The sequence below is a fragment of the Rhinolophus hipposideros genome (genome assembly GCF_964194185.1).
Source record: "Rhinolophus hipposideros genome assembly, chromosome: 9".
Taxonomy (NCBI): Eukaryota; Metazoa; Chordata; class Mammalia; order Chiroptera; family Rhinolophidae; genus Rhinolophus; species Rhinolophus hipposideros.
The window spans coordinates 21,400,219-21,421,769 of record NC_138055.1 but is presented as its reverse complement, the minus strand read 5'-3'; the positions used below and the strand labels follow the sequence as shown (position 1 = coordinate 21,421,769).

The window sequence follows — 21,551 nt, the reverse complement described above, 5'->3', positions numbered from 1 at the left end:
GCTTTAAAGTCAGACAGATGCGGTGTTAAAATTCTAGCTCCACCCCTTGCTAGTAGTATGACCTTTGGCAATCTAAACATACTTCATGAGGTGTTTTATGCTTTTGTTCTTTCATTTGTAAAATATGTTTATTGTGAAAATTAAATGACATACTCATAGTATATAATTTTCTTGGCATAGTAACTGATGTTCCTCTCTATCTTGTATTAAGCATATGTAGTAAACTTTGCTAAAAATTAATGATGTTATAGACTGTGATTACATGCTTTAATGTTTTTTTTTCATAAATATTGTCCAATGAGCATTACCGAGTGTCTATTATCTGTCAAGCTCTGTGTGAGGTAATTGAAGTAGCAAAATAAACACAAATAAAACATGGTTCCATTCTTTGAGGAGCTTTAGACTAATGGGAGGTGGACATCAGGGAGAAATAAAACTATCTTCACAATGCCTTATAGTTGGGGGAACAGAAATAACATTCATCTTACACCTGTAACTGTGCTATAATAAATACATTATTGCAATTGCTAGCAGTTTTAAAGTTTAACTTTGGATTTTTGGGATCTGTTTAAAAAAGAGGGAGTCACTGATTTTGGAAATTTAGTACAGAACTGAGACTGGGTGATTTACCAAGAGTTTTTTTTTTGTTGTTGTTGTTTTTCTCATGTTTTGGTTTATTTAATCAGAATCTTATTTTTTAAAATGTATTTAAAATTAGTGACTCATTTATTTTATTTTTTAATGCTCAGAAATATAAATACATGGGTCCCACATTTGACTTGTAGTTGTAGGGCTTGTCATTTAGCATATTATATGAAGCGTATGTATATTATACATCAGTAGAGGTGTGTGCTCCAGGAAGTTATTATTGCTATAACCTACTCATCAACACTAGATGGTGCTATGGCCTTAAATTCGTTTTCTGGTTTGAGGCTCCAGGCATCTCTCATTTTTTTTTAAATCAAATCTCATTAAGGCATTGTTTCATTAAAATCTGTTTTAATCGTTGAAAATGCTGATGTTATTTATAAACTTTTAGTTCTAAAGTTAATGATGATTTGTTTATGGTACCTTTACTCTTATGTGGATTCTAATGACACATTGCTTCTTACAGTTACACCAACTAAAATGTTTTCATCTGTGGAACAAAATGTAAAACTTGCTTGTAAAAAGGCTTTAGAGAGAATTTTACCCTTCAAATTCTGGTTGATATATATAGCTTAACTTAGAGAAATAATGGTCTAAGTCATAAACACAGTTTTTCTGTACATATATATATATAGGTAAATATATGTATATATATATATAGATATCTATATGTATATATATAGATATATGTATATATGTATATATATAGATATCTCTCTCTCTCTCTCTCTCTCTCTCTCTATATATATATATATATATATATATATATATATATATATATATATGAAAAATGATACTTCTTTTGCATGAGAGGTCAAGGAAAGTTAGTTTCTATTTTTTTCCTGAGATTCACCTGATCCCCCCACCCCCGCCAGCTTCCAAGTCTCTTTAATACTCTCGCTGGCCTTGGAGTCCTCCTGCCTTTGTCTAGTGCTCCTTAATTACCTGTGAAATTTTCTTTGGAAACACAAAGGTTCAGCCACCTGCACCAGAAATTCTTGTTCATTGTGGTTAGGCAGGCTTGCATATATGTAATTAAAAAAATGTTTGATTCTGTACAAACTGTATTTTAAAAAGTGATTCTGCTGCATAGGCAGAGTTGAGAATTACCTGTGCAGACAAGACGTGATTAGGATTTTTCTGTTGACCTAGAGGAAGAAAGAGCAGGCTAGGCAGTAAAGGCAGTTGCTTTTTGGAGGCAATTATGTTTCCCCTTTTATCTAGCTTCTCTTGTAATTTAGGAGTTGAGATGTTGTGAGGTAGAGCCTCTGGGTAAAAGGGAATGACCCAATGATGACAGCCCTCCATCTCTGACCCCTGGATAGTATGACTCCTAATAATGCTGCTCCCTAGGTATCAACTTGCTCCCTTTTTCCTATGGTGAGAATAGTTCACTACAATAAGTAGTCTCTATTATTTTGCAGTCTTGGCAGATGGACCATTGTCTACATGATCAAATTTAAATTTGGTTGTTTCTGTGGACTTTGCATCTTGCTTTTGGTTTATGACTGGATTTAAGAATTATCAAAGGAACGTTATGTTTCAGAAAATTTATAAATTAGAGAACAGAATTATCCATAATCTTTTTTTTGTTGAATTTTTATTTTTATTTAGTTATTTTTTTTAAGGAGGGTGCAACTCACAGAAGCCAATGTGGAGATCGAACCAGCAACCTTGGTGTTATCAGCACCACGCTATAACCAGCTGAGCTAACCGGCAACCTTGATAATCTTTTTGTCATCCAAACTCTACATTGGCTAGTAAAATTATATAGGTTTCAAGTATACGTTTATATAAAACATCATCTATATATTGCATTGTGTGTTCACTACCCAGAGTTAGTTCTCTTTCCATCACCATATATTTGTCCCCCTTTCTCTCTTCTACCTTCCCCCGCCTCCCCATCCCTCCTTACCTTCTCATAACCACTAAACTGTTGCCTGTGTCTATGAGTTTTTGTTTCTTTGTTTGTCTTATTCATTTGTAGCTTTCAGTTTTATATTTCACATGAGTGAAGTCATATATTTCTTGACTTTTTCTGTGTGACGTACTTCACTTCGCATGATAATCTCAAGATCCATCCCTGTCGTTGTAAATGACGGTATTTCATCTTTTCTTATGGCCAAGTAATATTCCCTTATGTATATGTACCACATCTTTTTTATCCAATTATCTATCAGAGGACACTTTGATTGTTTCTATGTTTTGGCTACTGTGAATGCTGTAATGAACATAGGGGTACATATATCTTTATGGATAAATGTTTTCAGACTTTTGGGGTAGATACTCAGGAGAGAGATTGCTGGCTTGTAGGTAATTCTATTCTTAATTTTTTTGAGGAAACCTATTCTACCACTATTCTTATTTAGGAGCATTTTCTTCCAGGCTTTTTCATATGTATTTTTACATTTTATTTTAGAAAACTACAATATAGTATCTTGCTTCTTTTTCCACTTACTTTTTTCTTATATGTTATTAAATAAAATGTGAAAATCACTTCACTGTTGATCTTTTTTTCCATCAAGATTAAGTCATCTTTGGAGTCACTTCCTGACAGTGTCTGTTCTTGGGCAAGTTATTAAATATCTCTGAGTCTCCATTTCCTATAAAGCCAAATGACAATTGTAATCTCATCTCATAGGGATATTGTGAATATTAGAAAGTATATGTAAATTTCCTAACAATACTTAGCACATTGGAACTGCTCAGTTAGTGGTAGGTAAAATAATGATGAATAATATTTTAGTCTTGGTAATCCCAGCCCTATATTTGTCTTTTTTTAAAAAAAATTAAATCTAAGTATTTTTGTAAACTTCAATATTATGTTTCAAAACTTGAATAGTTACATTTTTATTTAGAAAAGTATTTCTTTTGCCACATCCTGATAAAAGAAATTGAATGCCTTGTTAAACAGACTACAGATGATACACTCATCTCTCTCTCCTCGGCAGGTGTCGTGGTACTGCATTTTGGGTTGTAAAGCAGAAGGGAGCTATGGAAAAGTAAGACTAAACAATAATCATCTCCCAAACTCAGGAGAGGCGGTATGTCAAATTAAAAACAACAACTTTAAATGTCAGGAAATCTTACCAAAATTCTCATTAATTGTGATTGTTTTTCTTTTCCTTATCAAGTCATTATTTCAGTGAATTTCTCTACGTTTAACTTGAGTCATAAGTAAAAACCAACAGTAAATGAAAGTATTTTTAACATATAAGGTTTGCTTAGTTATATTTTTAAACATTACTTTAATTTTCCATATATAACTTGAAATATATTTTTGTTAATAGATACCAGCTGATGATAAAAGCATTTTTGAAGTGAAAGGTTTAGAAACCAATGAAAAATACATTTTTGCAGTTGCTGCGTATTCTTCTAATGGGAAGCTTGTTGGTGATGCTATTGGGGAGACAACTAAACCAATTCTGGTTTATCCACCTCTTTCTGCTGTTACTGCTCGTATGTTCCTGACACAGGTATCAGAGATTTCTGCTAAGTTGTTTCTCTACGTGTTTTTCTGTTGGGCAGTTACTAAATAAATTCTGATGAAAAAAAAAAAGTCACAGCAGATATTCAAAAGTTCCTAAAATATTTTCCATTATTACAATTTATTTTCATAAGACAGGAACCATTCCTTCTCTTATTAGTGAGTTTGCTTTTTACAATAACATTTTTCCCCTGAATTATAAATGTAACAAACATTAATTTTAGATATTTTGGAAAATACTGAAATGCACGAAGAAGAAAACGAATGTTATCTGTTATTCTGTCATCCTGTGTAGCAGTTCTTAACCTGGGAAATTTTGGTCTCCAGAGGACATTTATCAATGTCTGGAAACATTTTTGGTTGTCACAATCTAGAGTGGTGCTACTGGCATCTACTGGGTAGAGACCAGTGATGCTAATAAGCACCCTACAATGCAAAGGACAGCCCCCCATAACAAAGAATTGTCTAGTCCAAGATGTCAATAACGCCAAGGTTGAGAAACCTGATTCTAGAGATATCCTTTCATTTGTGTGTATGTGTGTGTCCATATGTATACACACATATATGTATGAATTTATTTATATGTAAGTTTAATGATAGTATACATATTATTTTATATCCTGATATTTTCATTTAATGTATAACTGATATTTCTTCCATTCTATTAAATATTCTTCCAAAACATAATTTTCAACAGCTGCCTGGTATAATATATATCTTATAGCTAGATCGTGGTTTTAGTAATCATTCATTGTTAGGCAAATTTAGATACTTTTCAGCCCTTTGCTATTATAAACAAAGCTGTGATGCACATCTTTGTAGATAAACCTTTGCTTGCATCCATGATTCCTTTCTTAGGATAAATATGTAGAAGTGAAATTTCTGGGTTAATAGAGACAGGAAAACCTGAGTTCAAATTTCAGCTCCTCACACTTAGCCACATGGTATTGGGAAAGTAACCTTCATCTGTGAAGAGGGAATAAGAGTCGGAGCTACCTCCCATAAGTATTAGTATTAGATAGAATTATTCGTGTCAGATGTTTAACATCGCATACAATAGGCACTTAATAAATAAAAATGTTTAACATAGAACACAGTAGACATTTAATAAATATTATTATTGTTTTTGGTTTTGAATATACTTGCTCATGAATTTCAATTTTTGCTGAAATGACTGTCTGACTTAGAACATGTCTCCAGTGAGTAGGACATGAGGAAGAGTGACTCATTGACCTCAAGCATCTAATTTTAAGGCACTTGTTGACTGTAGAGCTGATGGCTATTCTAAATTTTATTATGTTTCTATTTTGCTATTTTCTCTTCATAGTTGATTAGTATTATGAGCTAAGATTTTAGTGGATTTTTATATTATCATATTTTTCAAAGAAAATTAAATTCAGAGAATTGCTAGAATTTGTCTAGCATTGGTTTAGCATGTCATATTGGCTCATGGCTTTCCAATGTTTTGATTTCTTTGGAAGCTAATATATTCTCTAATTTGCAGTGATGGAGTTATTTTAAAGTGAGGAACAGAATATTTCATCAAGGCGTAATTTTTCTCCAGGGAGTGGTTTGACTCTTGGGCTTCATTTGGCAGAACTTTCATTGAAAGTTAATAAAACTAAGTCCGAGCTATACTGCTGGGATAACGAGAAGTGTCATAAAGTAATGACCTGTGTGTCTTTATGGATACTATATTTGAAGTACTGTAGTTCATTTGTGACAGTTTATGAGCATTCTGTCTCATAACGTTAAGTGGCTAAAGCAAAATTTTCTCACTTAGTAATTCTTAATTTACAAAAGTTTAAGTTTTTATGTTCCAACAAGAAAAACGTACCTTTCTTTTGGAATTACAGTATTTTTCATGAGAGTGGTTAGTTTTCAGTTTCAGGATAATTCTGTTTTTTAAAAAGTATTATCATAAATATTCTTATAGTAAGAGATGGAGATATTACGCTAGATACCTATGATGAATTTGGCTTGGGATTTTAGGTTGTACTTTTTCTCAACATTATTCTATAGACATTAATAAAGTCAGGTGAATCTTTACTAGGTTTTCCCTTAATGTGGAATTTAGGCTATCTGAAAAAGTTTTTGAGGAACCTTTATCAATGATATGTTTTCTGTGGATGTTTTCCAATCTTCCCTCTTATATAGCCTCATTTCTTTTCATTCTTCCCATTTAAGTTGGAAATGGCTAGTTAATGTGATATAAAATGTATAAAATTAGAAAACTGTGAGAAGGATTTTAGGATTTTAGGCAAATTGCTTGGTCTCAATTTCCCTATCTGTAAAATGGATACACGACAAAATGTACACTGCTGGATTATTAAACTACTAAATCAAATAATGAGTGGGAACGATGGCTATTGAGAAAAGGAAATGGGAAATATCATTTATTAAAAAGAAACTATTGTGTAGCAGGCATTTAAAAATTCATTATCTCATTTGTTACAACAACTCTGTGAAGTGGTATTATCACTTTAATTTTATAGTTGAGAAGACTGACATTAATTTAATTCCTCCTCTGCCAGTCCCATTTTATTCCAGAAACGATGTCTCGGGGAGGTTAAGTAATTTACTCAAGGTTGCTTGGGTAGCAGATGGCAAGCCTGACACTTGAACCAGCTCTGTCCAGGTTCCAAGGAATTTATGTGTTCAACATCTAATATGTGCCAAGTTCTTCTAGAACCCACATCTCTCCCATCTTTTCTATGCCTGGGTTTAGTGGTGTTCAGGAGGTGTTGATGATCAATGTTGGCAATAGAATGTGATACCAGGATGTGAATACTTTGTTAGTAATCACAATGGTGGCAGGAGAAAGGCAAATGAAGTTTTACATTTTTTTTCCTCTTTGTATATGAATTAATTGAAAATCTGATTAATAGAGGTATGCCTTTTGCTTATGACCATTCAAGTAGTAAAAGAAAAAGCTACTAGGTAAAAAAGATAGTCATCTCCATTTTTAAAACTCGTTAAGAAGTTTCAACTCTTCTTTTCCCTCTCATCCTTTATGTGACTCTTACTACTTTCTGTACTCATCTATTTATTGATGAATTATTTATTTAGTGGTTAATTTGTGCCAGGTTCTATGGGAGATGTCATCTCTTCTTCCTTTGAACCGTTTTTTTTTTTAATCAATCTTACTACCATAACAATGACGCTTGTTTAGATAATTTGACTTACGATTTCAGTTAAGACTAATTGCACGGAAGGGAACCCGCCTGGCCTGGGGGAATGCAGCTAGGCTCTGGGAAAGCTGCCGAGTCCAGGCACTTTTTGGTCTCATACCTTGTTTCCCTGAAAATAAGACCTATCCGGACAATCAGCTCTAATGCATCTTTGGGAGCAAAAATTAAAATAAGACCCAGTCTTATATTTTATTGTATTACATAAGACCTGGTTTTATATGATAGCAAAATAAGACCAGGTCTTATATTGTTTTATTCTAAAAGATGCATTAGAGCTGATTGTCCTGCTAGGTCTTATTTTTGGGGAAACACGGTACCTTTTGTTCTCTCTATATATCTGCTTTCTTTTTCTTTTTCTGAGGATTGAGTTTCTTTACCTCTCCATCTTTGGAGGAAAAATGACAGCTCCTGAAATTTTACATATCCTTCAATTTCAGATATAGAGACCATCCTGCTGGCTCCTAATCTTGATTCTAAATTTCTGGAAAGAGACTCTGATTGGCCCACCTAATGTAATAAAGAGTCTGACCTCAGTTTTGATGTTTGACCGCTGACTTGGTTTTAAAACTTACCCCTGATTTTTACCTTTGGCCGCACATTTAGGCAGCTGATAGGGAGGTCAATGGGTTCTCCTTTGGTGCCAGCAGGAAATATAAACCTCCCAGCGGGCAGGAACTTTCCATATTTCTGGCCCCCAGCCACTGATCTAGGCCCAACCCATTCCTTGGTTTTGTTCAATCCAGCCCAGACCTGCTTGTGCCTGCTGAACTCTCCCTCGGAGTCTCTTGTGTGAATAATAAACTTTCCCTCAAATTCTCCAAGTGCATCACCACGTTACCATCTTGACATCAGAACCAAACTTTGGGTGGTGGTCCATCTTGCTTCGAAGCGGGGCCTATAAAATACTCAGCTTAGGTGAGACAGTCACCCTGGGCCAGTCAATCGTGTTGTAGTATAGAACAACCTCTGGGTATCCTCTTCTGGGGATAGGGGGGAATTATTAGGAAATGATTCATTCGACACGTTATTTAATTCTTTTAACATGTTATTATTCAGTGCTTACTCTATGCCAGGTGTTGCCAGGCTAGTGGTTCAAAACTTGAACATGCATCAGAATGATCTGGAGTGCTAGTTTAAACAAATTGCTGGGTCCTATTACCAGAGTTTATGATTTGCTAGGTCTGGGATGGGGCCTAAGAAATTTGCATTTCTAACAAGTTCCTAGGAGATGCTGATGATGGGACCGTACTTTGAGAACCACTGTTCTAAGCAAAGTGAACAAAATGCCACGGTGGGAGATAGTTAATAAACAATGAACATAGTAAATAAATAAATTATCTAATATATTAGAAGGTAAGTTCTATGGAAAGAAAAAGAGTACGGTAAAAGAAATTGGAAATGTGAAGTGGGGGAATGGAAAGTTGATTACAGTATTAAATAGGATGATCAGGGTAGACCTCATCTAGAAGGTGATATTTGAGCAGAGACTTGAAAGAGGTGAGGGAAAGACTCTTGGAGGAAGAGCATTCTGCAGGAGGAGCTAGAGCAAAAGCCCTAATTTCCAGAAGTGCACCTAGTATGTCTTATAAACAGCAAGGAGGCTAGTATGGCTGAAGCGGAGGGACCCATGGAAAGTAAAAGGATTGGTCAGAGAGGTAAAGCTGAGTGGATAGGTGGGGGAGCAGATCATGAAAAGACTTTTAGGCCATTGTAAGATCATGAGCTTTTACCTCGAGTGAAATTGAAATGGCCAACGACTGGAGGATTTTGAGTAGTGGCTTGATATAATATGACTTGTATTTTCAAAAGGCTCACCCTGACTGCTATGTTGGAAATAGACCATAAGAGGTTAAGGGTGGAAGCAGAGGGACCGCTCTACTGTTGTGATCCAATAAGAGATGAAGGTGACTTGGCCAGAGGAATAATGGTTTATGTGGTGAGAAGTGGTCAGATTCTGGATATGTTTGAAGGAAGAGTCAACAAGAATTCCTGATGAACTAATGTAAAGAGAAAAAGATTACTCTAAGATATTTAACTGACCAACCAGAAGGATAGAGTTGACATTAACCGAGTTGGGGAAGGCTGTAAGTGGTATACATTGGGGCAGGGGGAGATCAGAAACACAGTTTCAGACATGCTGAAGTACAACATTAGGTATTATTAGATATTTATTCAATATTAGATTTATTAGGTATTCAGAGAGAATTGTTGAGTAGTTAGTTAGATGTATGAATCTGGAATTTGGGAGAGAGGTCTGGGCTGGAGAGGGATTTGAGAGTAGTCATGTGACAAAGTCATGGAGCTGGATGAAATCACCAAGGAAATAAGTGTAGACAGAAAAGAGGAGAGGTTCAAGGGCATGCCGATATAAAGATATTGGGGGAAAGAGGAGGAGCTTGCAAAGGCAACTGGAAAGGAATGTGGTCTTTGAAATGAAAAGGAAACAAAGAGTGTGGAGTTCTGGAAGTCAAGTGAAGGTCATATATCAAAGTCTCTACTTAATTATTTCATTAGTCTTTTAGTGCTTCTTTCTCATTTTAACTTCGCCTCCTCTGAAATCTATTCTGCAGTACCAGTTAACCATCTTTGAACATGCTGATATCATGGCACTCCTCTGTTAACCCACAAAGGCTCGTGGTATTGTAAACCTTAGTTTTATCAGGGCATGTTTACTTGTTTCACTAATTGAATTACGTTGTTTTAAAAAGAATGTGTATTTTCTTTAAAAGGAAAGTATTATAGTTTCAATAACACCCTTACACATCATCTGTTATTATTTCCCACGGAAATCTTAGAGTTAGATGGTGTTTTGGTGACCACTTAGTCCAACTCCTTTGTTTGACCAATGCAGTCCTGAGAAGTGACTCAGTTTCTACTCTTAAGTCATGGTTCCAGTATTTTTACTGCATATCAGGCTCTGTACAAAGTATTCAACTTCTCAATGCCACAGTGTCCTCATCTGAGAAACAGGGATGGTAATAGAGTTTATGTAATAGAGCTGTAATGAGGAGTCAATACAGTAATGCACATAAAGAGCTTAGTTCGGTACTTGACATCTTTAAATACTTCCACCTGATTTTCAAGGCCTTTTGAAATCATGTCCCGCTTTACCTGTCCAATCATATTGCCTGTTTTTCTTCAAATTCTGACCTTGCTAGTCTCTCCTAACTGCACTGTGGTGACTTCTACTACGGGATCACATTCAGATTCTGTCTAAACTCTGCTCATCTGAATTTTATCTCTGTCTTAGGGTTCCACTCAAGCCCTTCCTCCTCCTTGAAGTCGGCACTTCTCTTTTTCTAAGCCTCCACAATTATCATGTTAGTCTTTGTTGTTTTTCTGTGATATCATGTGTTTTATGTCTATAACTTGATTACAGTTTCATGGAGTATGAAATCATTTTAAGCTTTGAAGAATCTATTTTTATGGTGCTTAGCACAGTATAAACTTCATAAAAGTTTATGTGTTGGTTGATTAAAAGTGCTGACCTGGATGGTTTAAAAAAATTCTAACTCTGTAAGTTATTCCCTTGAGTAGAACATATTCTAGCCACATGTTATTTACATACTTGATTCAATGAATTTATTTATACTTTATATCCTACCTGCTTCCATTAAGGTCTTACAGCAGTATGTAACTTGTGGTGAGATTTCATACTGTCATACATATTTAAATAGAATGATTTTTAGAAATATCTTTAAAGAAATATATTCTACCAAAAGATATAGGTGAATCACTGATATTTTTTTTTCTTCTCCTGAGTGTCTAGGTTTTACCAGTGAAATGAGTTATTTTGCCTAATGTTGAATGTGTTAAAACTTAAACATATCATGGCTTCTTGGAAGTGTCTCTGTTTTATTCTTCACTCTTTTCAGCTGTGAACCCTTTGTTGCACAGAAGCTCCGAAAGTGTCAGTCAAAACCAGAAAAGAATGAAGTCTATTTCATATTTTGGGTTTGGGAAATCTGATTGTTTCTCTTGGAACAGATTGTTCATTACAACAGTGTCTATAATAAATGGAGTGTGCTGCCGAGATAGATGGAAATGAAATTAATTTGGCTCAGATGTGATCTTTGTTTTGCTTATGAGAATTTGAAACATCCTTACAGAGTTTCAAATTTCCATGCAATTTAGAAATAAAGGAGATTTCAAAATGTCTGTCTCCCTTGCCAGTGGCCATCATTATCTTAGTGGGGCACTGCAGGACAGAACAGCAAGTGTGAATAACTGTATATGAAATTAGTGTGTGATAGGACCTTATCAGAATTCTTGTTTAAAATGTATATTTTGCAAATAAAAAATATCACATAAGATAACTTGCTTTCTGTTGTAGGTTGCCTATCAGATTGGTAACTATGAGTTGGCAAAGAAAGTTTTCTCACCAGTCTGGGATTATTTTGTTGCTTCACCACCTCACGGTGAACAATCTGTTATTTGTTTAAGCAACATAATGACTATTACACAGAGAAGGTAATTAGAAATGTTCTTTTCAAATATTAATTTGCTTTTTGAAATTAAATGTTGGGTGTGAAACCTAGAATTAATTTATTTTCAATTTCATGTTAAGATCGTCCATCTAAAACTATTTCCAATCAGTATTTTAATAAGGACCTACATTTAAAGGTCTTGAATCCTTGTTAGGACCTTCTTTGTTAGAATCAGAAAAATTACTGGAGTCATATGGATGCATGCTGAATATAAGTTAATGAAGGTTATGGAAAAAAATACCAAATACTAACCAACGTAATGCCAGTTATATAAGAAAACACAAATATCTTTGGGAAGTTTTGTAACAGAGAAAAGTCAGGTTCAGGTTAAGGTTAGGGTCTGATGGGTGGACTATTGGGGTAAAAAAGACTTTTTCTTTGCTTGAAGATACTCCCAGGATCAGCCTATCAACAACTGCAAATAGATCAGTAGAAGCTGGCCACAAGCCATCATTTTGCTTTACTGCCATTTTTCTTAAAGGAACAAAGTTTAAGAGTAGGTTTAGAAATGACCATTAGTGTGATTTCAGGATACCTTAACAAGTTCAAAAACAACAATCTCCTTCACCTGCTTGTTAATGCCTGAAATTTCTTTTATAAGAAGACAAAGCCCTTCACTCCTCAAAGATAATGAGCTTAAAATGCAAATGCTGGTTGAGGAAAGGTATGGATAATGCTTATTTACAGAAAGGTATAATTCCATTCATTTAAAAAAATGTAGACTTAGCATTTACCATGTACAAGGATGCTAGGTGCTATGGGAAATAGATTTGAGAGGCATTTTAGAGGAGAAAGAGACCAGACTTGGAAGATTTTATGTGACTTGTGAGGGTAAGAGAGGAAGGAGTGACAGTTGACTGGGATTTCCAGGGTTACCTGACTGGAAGCCTTTGACATTTACTAAGGGAACGTGAGAGGTGGAACACGTTTTTGGAGGAAGATAATGAATTTGATTGGGGGTATTTTGAGTTTAGTTTTCTAGTAGGACATCTTGGTAGATAGGAGATGTCCAGTAGGTAGTTGGTTATTTAGTGCTGATAACTCAGGAGAGTTCAAGGTTAGAGATACAGATTTAGAAACTTTCCATTGAGATCATCATTGAAATTTTGACAATGTGTGATATCTCCCAGTGAATGACTGTTCAGCAGAAAAGACAGAAGGCTGGAGTTTGAACCTGGGCATTGCTTCCTTTTAAGAGACAGAAGCAGGAGATGGAACTGAGGAAGGCTATTGAAAAAGGAGCAGTCCAGGAGGTGAAAGTATGGGAGTACACTACTAAGGGAAGTAAGAGTATCACCATGGAGGGACTGCCAGCAGCATTGAATGCTAGCACAAGATCAGGTAGAGCAGTAGCTCAATAAAATGCTACAGAGAAGTTGGGTAGGATGAGAACTAAGAAGATGCTTTAAAGTTGGCAATTAGGGGGCCGTTGGTGAGTTTAAGAGAGCCATTTTTGTGGAATGATGGGACAGAAATCTTTTGCAATTGGCTAAGGAATAATGAAAATGGAGAATTTTAACAAGCAAAGACTACTGTTGTGAAGTTTGATGGTAGAGGAGCAAAGTCAGGGGCCGGCCCTGTGGCTCAGGCGGTTAGAGCTCCATGCTCATAACTCCAAAGGCTGCCTGTTTGATTCCCACATGGGCCAGTGGGCTCTCAACCACAAGGTTGCCAGTTCGATTCCTTGACTCCCGCAAGGGATAATGGGCTGTGCCCCCTGCAACTAAGATTGAACATGGCACTCCCGGATGGCTGTTGGTTGGGTGTCCTCTCAACCACAAGGTTGCCAGTTCAATTCCTCGACTCCCGCAAGGGATGGTGGGCTGTGCCCCCTGCAACTGGCAGCAGCAACTGGACCTGGAGCTGAGCTGCACCCTCCACAACTAAGACTGAAAGGACAACACCTTGACTTGGAAAAAAGTCCTGGAAGTACACACTCTTCCCCAATAAAGTCCTGTTCCCCTTCCCCAATAAAATCTTTGAAAAAAAAAAAAAAGAGGAGGAAAGTCGGAGGAAGTTGGAGGGGAAAGGCAAGGTTAAGGAAAGAATTTTCGAATTTTGGAGTGTGCACAGGGAGAGACTGAGGATACAAGAAAATGCAGGTGATGATGACACTATGGTGGTAGGGCCAGGAGGACATAAGAGCACATGGGGTAGAGAACAGTGGTTAGAACATTTGTTGTGGGGGATGTGAACAAGGAGACATTAGTGATAAACGGAAGTGTTCCTGAGGAGCACTAGTGACTCAGCTGATGTCACATAACGTGAATTGTAGTAGAGAGCAGTTCTTGTGGTTAAGGGCCATTTGATTGGTCCTAGAATAGTGTCTCATACATAATAGGTGTTCAGAAAATGATAGTTTGAATGAAAATAAATAAGTGAATACATGATGATTGAGCATTGTGGCAGGGATAGAAAAATTGGACAGTGACATCTATGCAAGGTCAGGCAAATTGATTATTGCCAAAAATAAGGGGTAGAGAATCTAAAGTGCTAGAGAAGTCACTATTGAAATGACTACCAGAGTCTGAGCTGGGAAGGGAAGGAAATGGAGCCAGGAGGAGGTGATATAGCCTGGACACATTGCACGTGTCAAGGTACTGATGTTCAGCATGAGGACAAAGAGAAAGAGTAGTATGAGCTGCAGGAGTGGGAGAACGAACATTCTCCTGACAACAGTAATTTCAGAACCTAACATGGTGATGAAACATAATCTGCCGGTGTGATTTACTGATGTCAGATTCTTTCTTGTTTTATAGGAATAGGGGGTGTGGAAGTAGATGGACCTAAAGCTTAGAAGGGAGGGTTTGTCACCGAGTAAGACTAAGGGTAAGGAAGGGAATATTGGAAACAAGGAAGGTTGCAGATTTCACATTTTGCCAATGGTTGGCACTGTTGACTGAAATTTAGAAATGATAATCAAAAATGATCCAAAAGTTAAGTCAATCAGTCTTTCTCCTCTCTCTGCCTCTGTCTGTCTCTGTCTCTCTCTCAACATGGCTGATTCTGCTGGAGATGATCTTCATTTTCAGAAAGTTCATGAATTAAAATACTGCGCCTGTTTTCTAAGCTTCTGGCTATCTGTAGGGATTTCATTATATTGATAAAAAGAACTTTACATATTAGAACCAGAAAACTTTCACAATAGTTATTTTTATGTATCTATGACATAATATGTCAGCAGCTTAATTTTCTTGCTTGTGAACTTGTTGTTAAGGATAGTCTTTAATTTTAACTTAAACCCTGTATAAAAGTAGCTGTTCTACAAATTTTTGCTGCAGTCTTGTGATCATTGTGTGGATGCTATGAAAAATCAATCTAAAAAGGCAAGTTCACGTGCTAAATCATTTTATGTTTAAATCTGTAATGTCACTTTCTTTTGCAGATTACATTCAGATATTTTGGCAGAGACTTCTTCAATCCTCTTATACCTTTTCCTTAGAAATATTTTTGTGACAAGTGACATTAAAATTAAAGAAGAAAATCTTTTCTGTGACAATATTAAAGGCAATGAAATTTTCCCCTCTCAACAAGTAAGTAAATTAAAATGACTGAAAATGTGTCAATTTCCCTTTATCTGTTTTTTGGTGTTTCAAGGTCTTGTTATTTTGGGATTGTGTATCCTGGCTTGTGAATAGTCTAAGAGGCCATTGTATGATTGTGCTGGTTTATTTGATATTCCATATAGGATTCACAGCCCTGAGTTCATTTTTCCCCCCTTTTTTTCCAATTTATCTTCTTTTTCCCTGTACAAAAGTAGTATAGATATCAAATATTAAAAAATGTATAATGCATAAAGTGAAACCCATTGTAATCCTATTGTGCTTAAGAATACTGTTTTTGTTCTCCTGTGATTTCTCCAATTTTTAAAAATATGCATAGACAAATCTGTTAATGTTATTATTATTTTTTTACAAAAATGGGATTATGATGTATTTGCTATTCTGCAATTTGACTTTTAAACACATTTTATAATATATCTTGGACATATTTTCATGCTGGTACTTGTCAATTTACGACATTCTTTTTACTTATAACATTGCATTCCTGTACAGAGGCAGGAATTTAACTTATTTCCTCTTGACAGATTCTCAGTACTTAGAAACATCGTTCTGTGCACATCTACAACCTTATAATTCTCTTACTTTTAATAGCAATCCTACATTTGTTTCATTTTAGGTTAAGGTTACTCTTCTCTTTGTCCTTCTTTACTCATTTAGATATATGGAGGCTTTTGCCCTGGTTTTCTTTCTTTCTTCCTTTCTTCCTTTCTTCCTTTCTTCCTGCCTGCCTGCCTGCCTGCCTGCCTGCCTTCCTTCCTTCCTTCCTTCCTTCCTTCCTTCCTTCCTTCCTTCCTTCCTTCCTTCCTTTCTTCTTCTTTCTTGCGGGTGCATTCACCCACTCATCCATTTATTTATTAATTAGTTAACCAATAAATTGTTACATGAGACTGTGCTAGTTTCTGTGGATATGAAAGTGAAAAAAACATGACTCTGCCCAAGACAAGTTCACAGCCTTGTAGAGCCCAAGCACTCACCACTATGAACCTGTTCCTACCAGATTGCATTCAGTTCCTTCTTTCAGCATCCAGTCAAAAAATAAAGACAATCTTGCAGTTCTTCAATGATTTCCAGAATGCTAGACTGCCATTCTAGTATGATAATATAGAAAAATCATGAAATCTTTCCCCAGGAAAGGGAAAGGAGGAGTAAGATAGACTTCTTATTCTTTTTAAGTGGCATTTACAAAAGCCTAGCTTTACATTTTACTATCATTTTTTTTTTTTAAGTAGGAGAATTATAAAAGAAGATTAGTTTGGTATACTGAAAGTTTACTATTTTCTCACAAATCCAGAAGGGAATGGGACTCTGTTACTCAAGTGAGGAATTTTACAGAGACATTATATTTTAATTATTATTTGCTATAATCTGTGTCTTTGGAAAAGCTAGATTTTTTCTAACATTAAAATATAGCCAACATTTTATCTTACTAATTAAAAGAGATTGGTTCTTTTTCTTTTACTAGTAGTATTTGTATTGTTTTACAAAGAGTTCTGAAGTTCAATTCTAAGATTGGGTTATCCATATGTAGCATTATTATCCAGGGCTTAGAGTTGTTCCTGAATTTATATTTTCTTCATACCAACATTCATGTCGTTGTCAAGCCGCAAGGATCACATCTCCTACCCTTTTTAACCCCTTAGAGACACATTAGTTAAGCACCTGATGTTAAATTTGAGTAACATACCTATTTCTTTACAGATTGCTAGACTAATTGAATGTGAAAGAGTATTGGTGGCATTGGAACTCAGCAACTACCTGAATGATCCAAGTTATACCCTTCAAGCTGTGACTCAATGTTATGGCCTCCTTGCTCCTATAATCTATCACAATATTGTTTTGGTACCCGTTGTGCAGGTAAGTGTGTTCCCCCCACCATATACCCCTAATAATGGTATTTTTATAAGGACAACCCAACAATGCATTTTGGAAAAGAAAAAACAATGTATCTCTTATAAAGTCCAAATAACAAGTATTATGAAATTTCATGAGTTAATTGAAAAACATTTCAATAATTTAAATGATATGTCTGGGCAAACATAAATAAGGACAAAAGGTGTTCTTCATATTTAAATATTGACAGTCTGCTTTTCTAGGCTTTTAAAGTTATTTCAATTTTTATTTTACTGTAATGTTAGAAACAGCAATATCTATTCAAAACGTATTGTTAAAGCCCTCATCTGGGGAAGAAATTTGGTAGAGGACCCAACAATACGTACTTGGTGTCTTGGTGAAGGAGAATTGGAGGATCCCCTGGCTACAGAGATTATATTAGCTGTCTGTGCCTGCTAATAAATCGTCATAACCTTAGTGGCTTAAAACCATGGATGCATTTACGATCTCATAGTCTCTGTGTGTCAGGAGGCTGGATACAGGTTAGCAGGTGTTCCGCTCAGTATTTCATCAGGATGAAATCAAGGTTGCAATCTCATCTGAGGCTCAGGGTCTTCTTCCAAGCTCACTGGTTGTTTGAGAGAATTCATTTCCTCCCAGTTGTGTGATAAGAGGTTGTTGGCTCCTAAAGGCTGACTACCAGTTCCCTGCCACAACATGGCAGTATGCTTCTGCAAGGCCAGCAAGCGAGTCTCCTCTAATATGCATGAGGTGTCTTACTCATATATAACGCAGCGTAGTCGTGAGAGTGACAATGCCGTCACATTCACAGGTCCTGTCCACACTCAAGGGGATGGGTTACACAGGGCTTATGCATCGGGGGAAGGATCCTGGGGACTATCTCAGAATGCTGCCCACCACAGAGAGGTAATGAGAGAAGCAGGGTTTTCTGTGGATGGTTATAGAAACTTAGCGTCATTGTCGTCATCGTCATCATTGACTCAGATTTTGAGACCCAAGAAGATGTGAGTGAACGTACGCAAAGTACAAAAAAAAATTTTAATTAACTATTGAGGAAATTAACCAGAGAGCTTAAGTAACAACAAACACTCACTTGTGAGTGGCTCTACTGGAGCATAGACATGCCTCCTCCCGAATTTCCTGCATCTAGAAGTTCTGCTGCTGAAGAGATATGCCTCCAAAATCCAAAATTTAGATTTATAGTTGGCAGCCTTCCATGTCACCTGTAAATGGACTGGTGCAGTATTTCCAAGTGTAGAATTTTCTTCCTCCAGAATCCAAAGGTGTGTGCCTGGCATTGCCCTTTCTTTTTAAGAGATGAGAACTGCCAGAGGTCTGTAGTCAGTGTTTCAGCATGCCCCAGACGGTTCATTAATGTGTCAGGCCCCGGAATCTTCATAGGGTTTACTTCTACCCTCTGGAGGGCATGTGTCAACCAAGGTCTTTAATGCACTTCCGTTTCTTGCTCATTGGGTCTGATTAACATAATGTTATTGATATAGTGGTCCAATGCTTTGTTTTGAAAAATGTCCAGAAAATTCACACTCTTTCTTAAAAGATTCTGTCAGAGGGTGGGAGAGTTGTCCTGGGGCAAGACTCTGAATGTATACTCGTCTGTCCAGTGTGAATGGGAACTTCTGGTACTTCTTTCTGAGAGGGAAGGAAAGGAAACATGACCCATCTCTATGCATGCCTTTTAATGTGCTCTAGCAAAGATCCCACATTGGGAATGGCACCTGCAATTCGTGCTCCACTTGTTGAGTTCAGGATCATCCACTGTCATCCTTTAGAATCCCACTGATTCAGGAAGCCTTTAGCTATAGCCCAGAGAATAGGTTGTATCTATGAGGAAAAGCCTGAGAAATGGCGTTTGTAATTAAACTGTATTATTTGGAATCGGAAAAACCAAGTGGAGAGAGGAGATTCTAGAAATAGGCCTCCTATAGTCTAGAAATTGAGGCCTCCAATATTAGGCCTCAATATGTAGAGAATATGCCAATATGACAGAATTGGCATTTCAATTTAGTGGGAAGAGAATGGATATTTTTAATAAATGGTGAAACTCCTGGATATTCATATGAAAGTAAACAGAGATTGATCCTATTTGTATCCTTTTCAAAAAGTCGAGATCTTAAATGTAAAACAAAGCAAAAAAAATTTACCAAAAAAAAAAAAAGAAACAAAAAAAAGAATCTCCGGAGATTACCTGTCCAATCCAGGTTGGGGGAACCAATTCTAACCAAGACAGAAGTCTTAGAAACTACAAGAAAAAAAAGACATATTTGACTATATGTCCAACCACCTATATGTGAAAAAGGGATCATAATAAAGATACCGTGTTTCCCCGAAAACTAAGACCAGGTCTTATATTAATTTTTGCTCCAAAAGATGCATTAGGGCTTGTGTTCAGGGGAAGTCCTCCTGAAAAATCATGCTAGAGCTTATTTTCTAGTTAGATCTTGTTTTCGGGGAAACACAATAGTAGAAAATTTATGGATGTGGAAAAAATGTATCTAATACTGATGAAAGGTAAACACATATAACTACAAGTCTTACAAATTGACAATAATATAACAGAAAAATGGGCAGAGGATATGAATAGATAGTTTATAGAAAAAGCAAATCCAATAAAAGGCTCAGAGATGTATGTAAAGATGCTCAGATTTTGAATAGTCATAGACATGCACGTTAAATGAACTATGTAACATCACTGGCAGAATTGAAAAGATCTGTAACTCCTATTGCTGTGAGCATGTGGGGCAAAGGCATTCTTGTTCATTGATGGGGGAAACATGAATTGTTCCAGGGTTTGAATTTTGGTAAAGCAATTGTAATCAAACTAAATTTAATTTTAATTAAAATTGAAAACAACCATACCTGCCAGCAATCCCTCTACTAGCAATCCCCCTCCCATAGAATACAATTTTAGTCAAATAAAAAACACATTTACGTGACACAGCAATCCCTCCATTATGCGGTAGTTTATCTCATATAATAGAATCACCAGTTGGTAGGATGCAACTCCTTGTGGTGGCAAGAAAGCTGGAGATGAAGAGAAAGTGCAGTAACAGGAGGACGGCTAGTAGGGCCAGACTGGAAACCATCAATTGTAAAATTGTGCAACGTGGAGATTCTGGAAGTGGTGGAATAAATTATGGTTGATCCATATCGAATAATGTTATGCCTCCATTAGGAATAATGAATTGGAGCTACACCTGTAGACTTGGAGGGATTTTTCACAAGACGTGGTTAAAGGAGAAATGCACAGTTCAGTAAAATGTGTATAAATCCCATTTTGTAACATAACATTAACCCTCCTATGTACATTTATATGTTTACACACACACACACACACACACACACACACACACACACACGAATATTTGAGCCAGGAGAAAAATACAAAACATAATGTTAACATGATTTGAGGTTATGGTGTACCTGGTACACCTGTATATTCAAGTACCTGGTACCACTGTATATTTAATATGGTACATACTTCTCCATATGGTTTTTCAAGATCTTCCTAAACCTGGATGTGATCTTAGTTTTCTTGTATACATGTAGCGTTCCGCCTATATCTTCTATGGCATTGTCAAAATGTGCTTTGTTTTATAGTTATTCGTGAACTTATTTTATTCTCTCTACACGTTTTTAAGTTACTTTAGATGAGGTACTCATCTGAAAATTGAACATATTTATTTTATTTCAGAGTGCATTCTAACAATGATAAGTTTATCAATAATTACTGATAACAGTACAATTTGATGACTTAAAACTTGCATGATTTGAATAGAACATTTTGTAATGAGTAAGGATGGTGTTTTTCAACAAACCCATTGTGCTTCTATTTTTTAGATCTTGATAAAGTGTGTAGTGGTTTTGCAAGGACTACCAAGTATCATCTCCTCAAAGAAACATATTGCGAGTTATGAAAGTGTACAACACATGATAGCTTGTTGCATCTTCTACATAACAAAGGTATTTATCTCATTCTAATGTCATAAAATTTAGGAGTAGTAATGATTAAGAAAGTTAAGATACTGTTAATCACAGGAATTAGAATAAAACACTAACACCCAGAAAGTATTTTAGATTAAAAGTAGCCTGAGTAGGCCAATTGGTAAAACCTTGAGAGTGTATCTTGGGAAGGAGATGGAAAAAAAGGCATGTTATGAGACCTCATTCACTTTGGAAACAAGAAAGAACCAAGAGACCAGAGGCAGAGGTAGGCTTATTTATCATCATTGCTTGACTTACAGACCAGCATGGTGTGTTTTTTTCAAAGGCTTTGGTTGACTGAATCTGGTGAGTCTCCTTAAAG

The 21,551-nt window shown here is 36.1% G+C and overlaps 1 protein-coding gene across 1 annotated transcript in view; it reads left to right on the top strand.

The window, feature by feature from the left end:
- Window positions 1–21,551, top strand: part of CFAP54 (cilia and flagella associated protein 54) — a 249,277-nt gene that overhangs the window by 71,630 nt on the left and 156,096 nt on the right. The window contains exons 21-26 of the mRNA XM_081060278.1: window positions 3,600–3,692; window positions 3,939–4,124; window positions 11,660–11,796; window positions 15,199–15,346; window positions 17,075–17,230; window positions 21,086–21,208. Coding sequence (XP_080916404.1) covers window positions 3,600–3,692; window positions 3,939–4,124; window positions 11,660–11,796; window positions 15,199–15,346; window positions 17,075–17,230; window positions 21,086–21,208 — 843 coding nt within the window. The remainder of the gene's footprint in view (window positions 1–3,599; window positions 3,693–3,938; window positions 4,125–11,659; window positions 11,797–15,198; window positions 15,347–17,074; window positions 17,231–21,085; window positions 21,209–21,551) is intronic.